Here is a 4,425-nt window from a genome sequence, read left to right as displayed (position 1 = left end):
TATATATATAGAATAATTTTTGAAAATAGGATGAAAAGTAAATTTCCTTCTCCAATATCACAAGCAATTGAAAAACTAATAGTACATTTCATTGGTAACTATTCAAGCGTTGTGTAACTATTCTAACAAGAAATAGGATAAAAGATATAAACAGCAAAAGATAATATGCTAACCTTTTATCAATAATAAAAATAATGTATTAATAATATTAATAATAATATTTGAAGTTTTTAATATTATTTAAAAATAAGAAGAAGGAGCATATACCACACGCTGGTTCAATATGCTCCAATATGCATAATGCTTCAATATGCTGGTATATGCTACTTCTTCTTATTTTTATTTTTAACTTAACCACTTGATCTTTAAATAATCTTTAATATTATTTCATCTACTGTATATTGAATTTGTTTATTTTATCTTTAAATTGTTTTTGATTGTGTGTCATTGTTCTATTGTAGATTCGGGCATCAGAACGCTATCACCTCTATTGACGCGCTTTCACGAGAGCGCGCTATCACAAGCGGTGGTTACGACGGAACTGTTAGGATATGGAAAATAGTCGAAGAATCACAGTTAATATTTAACGCTAGTAGCGTCGGCAGTAGCATTGACGCAGTTAAGCTCATCAACGAGGAGAATTTTTTTACCGGTGGAGACGACGGACAACTTTGCCTTTGGGGATGTTTGAAGAAGAAACCGCTGTGTTCAATATCACAGGCACACGGAATAGACGAAACCAACGGTCAACCGATGTGGATTTCAAGTATTGCCACACTATTGAATACAGATTTAGTAGCGTCAGGTGAATTATAATGTAATCTTGTATTCATACTTATTATCTATATTGTTTCTTTTTTTATATTGATTACTCAATTATAATTTCTAGGTTCGCGGAACGGTACGATAAAATTATGGCACTGCAGTGAAAACTTTAGATCTTTAAATTTGTTATTTGAAGTTAAATTGACGGGTTTCATAAATGCGCTCGCATTTACTCCTGATGGAAATCACCTTATTGCTGGTATAGGTAAAGAACATAGAAATGGAAGTTGGTGGCAAATATCTGAAGCGATGAATTCCATTGTTATTATACCATTAGTGCATAAGCAAAAGACAAATAAATAAATTTTAAATAAATATATATAGATTTATATTTGTATATTATTATCTATGTGTACATACTACATTTATATATTTTTTTAAATCAATTATGGAACATTTTACTTACCTTTTAATTATATTTATAACTCAAAAATCTTTTAAACCAAGAAACAAATTAATTCGATGAAAATATTTATAGTAATTGTATTAATGTTCTTATAATATCGATCATTTTAATGCGATAAGAAAACTACACTCCAACAATGGTTTTGATGTGAATGAAATGAAAGAAATATTGGTCCACAGTACAAGTATTTATTCTGTACAAAAGTTGAGTTATAAAATATTATGTCCCTATTTTAGGTCTTGTTTTAGTCTTGTATACCATGCCGTCTTGAGTACATTCGTATAATAACAATATCGCTGCATGGAACGCTCGCGTCCGTCCGAGATGATTCTCCGCGTTTCACTTTATCTTATTCTAATACTCGATATTCCGTGGCAAATAACATTCTTTACGAGACAAGTCCAGCTTCCACGTCCGAACGATCACCAGCGTTCCGCTCGCGCGAATCTTGGACTCACCGTGTACATATAAACCAAACCGACTTTAATTCGCATATTTATTCGAGTCAACAAACAGTAGTACAGCGAGTGTACGCTACTTCTTGTGCATTCTTGCGATAAGTTTTCAAACGAGTGCGATATATAGGCCATCCTTAATTGGGGGCACATTACCCTTCCGTCATGGTTTTTTCCCTTTTCTTTTTTATCGAAGTTGCTCCGCACTGCTTTCTCTTTCCCTTTCTCTCTCTCCAGGCCGTGAGGGTGCTGTTCGGTGCGTTTTTTTTAAGGATCCTCAAGCGACATCGTCTTCCGTTAAAATACGCTCGATTAAATCTCTCCCTGTTTCTCTTCAGGCCAGCATTAATTTCCGCGAGGCGGATTCGGGGACTTAATTCGGCGGATCTCGTGTATTTCTTTTTTCTCCCGCACATTTGGATCTCCTTTAACATTTTTTATTCGTTTGTCGTGTCATTTAATTGTTCAGCTTTTGATGCGGTTGATACGTGTGTAAATTGACGCGCGCCACGACAAGGCGTAACGTCTTTTCTTTTTTTCGCCTTTACGGGATCTTCGTGTCTCGCTTATTGCCGGTCTTTCCATCATAAATTCTCTCGCTTTGGAAACTAGCCAGATTTATCAAAATATCAAAGAGTCGCCTTTAATCTAGGATCTAATAATAAATGAGCCTCGCGTTTGACAAAACTGCCTGGATTCGACGCCGTTTCCTCTGCGCGGAGCGGAGTTGGGCGGGCGCTATTCTGTTTTCCTTGATCAATAAATCACTTATTCTTCCGCTTATTCCTATCATAACGAAATGTGCTTTTCTTCTAATTGATATTTGTGATCGATGGATATTGTTGCTTTATTGCACGAAAGCGATCGTTTTATTGCTATCGGAAATACTATAATCTCGCCCAACTCTGCTACACATTGTCCCCGACGATTTTTCTTTCCGTCGTCGAAATGCGATAAAAGAATCACAATGATTGCGGGGAGAGACGCGTCTTTGGTATGCAATTGACGCTCGTTGCATGTTAGATATGAATCGGTGTTATTTCGAGAGGATGTTACACAGTTGGAAAATTTATATTAAATTTAACACATTTACGTGCTTCCAACGATCCACTCAATTTTTTGTGTTAATTTAACAAGATGAATATGTCAAAAAGTAACAAATATTATGTAAAAAGTACACAAAAAGATATACTGATAAAATTTATAAACAAATTGTGAAAGCATTTTTTTCAGTAAAATTAACAATATATTAAATTAACGTGTATTTTCATTAAATTTATCTTAGAATTTACGTTTTAAAACACGTTCTTTTTATTATTTATCCACTTATTCATAATTGTGTTACTTTGATACTAAAAAATGTTGAATGTTAATTCGACGCAAAATATTTAAATAACAATCATTTCATGTTAAATTAGTATTCAAATATGTGCAAAATTCAATACAAAATTTTAACAAGACTTGAGTGGATCATTTTCAACATAAATACGAAATGAAATTTACTGTATACCATTCATCTCGCTGCGTTAACTCCGCGAAATTGTCGTTTAGAAAATTGTCAAATACGCGTTGTAACGTAATTTCTTAAGCTCGAATTTCTGTCAGATAAATACAACGTAGGAAAGAATAAATCATCACGTGTTAATAACGCACATATTATTCTCACGACTACCTTATTTCTTGCTTACTGTACGATTTCTTACATAACAATCTGAGAGACTTCACATATAGAAACATTTGAACGGTGCGATAATGATTTATGTTCGACTAATGTCAGTTACACTATCACGAATAAAGCGAGTCTTGTGTTATCTTTTTTGTGTTCGTTAAACAAAGGAAAATAAAAGAAGATAAGTAGCTTGCGTGTGCGGAGAATATCCATTGTCAATTATTTCTAACATTAAAGAGCGAACTTAAAATTATCACGATATGCTATCGCACTTTTTAGTTTATCAACAGCTGTAATCCTCAGATGTACAAAGTATTGCGTAGCCCCTTCAGCGGAAACGAATTGATTTTTACGGAAAAAATTCGTTGTTTACAAAACGCACGTGATATTAGCAATACCTATCGTTAAAACGTATTCTTTTCTTTATTCTTCGAATGCACTGAAAGTTATTGATCTTTTTATCTGGATTGTTTCCGGTTTTGTCTTTTTTTTCTCTGTATTGCAACGTATTAAATATTGGAAATTGACGGTAATCGTTAAATATGGCAGTTTATTTCGAGAGGAATTGCTTTTTGAATATAACAGTTGTTTTTTCTTTTATACTTCACGCAATACATACGAATGAAAAATATATTACATTTGTGCTATAAAAAAATTATTTACGAGCTTTTTATATTAATAGCGTTCCCTAGTTATAAATTTAGTAACAATATAGCAGGAATATAGTAAATCGATTCAAAACATTTCTTTTTAGATGAAAACTTTTAGGCCTCTTTTTATAGCGTGACATAACGGTCAGCTTTGAAGGTTTAATCAAAATAAGAAGGAAGCTGAATGTATAGTAGAATGTAGTGGAATTTAGGAACCACGTTTTTTTTAGGTTGATGAAACTTTGAATTTGTCTGATATGTATAGTTATTAACATCTTTGAATGTAAATCATGAGAAACAGATACGAAACATCCTTATTATGTATACGAAGTCTTGTTTCAAAGAAATTGCTTTTTCTCATGCGATAATGAGCGATTGAAATAGAATAGAAGAACAGACTAGAATTTGCGAACTAGTTGT

At 33.0% G+C, this 4,425-nt stretch overlaps 1 protein-coding gene across 2 annotated transcripts in view; it reads left to right on the top strand.

The window, feature by feature from the left end:
• U3-55K (U3 small nuclear riboprotein factor 55K) overlaps positions 1-1,128 on the top strand; it is a 5,075-nt gene extending 3,947 nt beyond the window's left edge. The window contains exons 7-8 of one of the 2 annotated variants that reach the window (XM_018545455.1): positions 462-805; positions 890-1,128. In XM_018545455.1, coding sequence (XP_018400957.1) covers positions 462-805; positions 890-1,128 — 583 coding nt within the window. Of the gene's footprint in view, positions 1-461; positions 818-889 lie in introns of both variants that reach the window. The other variant, XM_018545458.1, reaches the window with a different exon arrangement.
• Positions 1,129-4,425: the final 3,297 nt, after the last annotated feature.

The sequence above is a fragment of the Cyphomyrmex costatus genome, unplaced genomic scaffold (genome assembly GCF_001594065.2).
Source record: "Cyphomyrmex costatus isolate MS0001 unplaced genomic scaffold, Ccosl1.0 scaffold5, whole genome shotgun sequence".
In the NCBI taxonomy this organism is placed as follows: domain Eukaryota; kingdom Metazoa; phylum Arthropoda; class Insecta; order Hymenoptera; family Formicidae; genus Cyphomyrmex; species Cyphomyrmex costatus.
The sequence above is the reverse complement of the archived record's forward strand: the minus strand, read 5'-3'. Positions and strand labels throughout refer to the sequence as shown.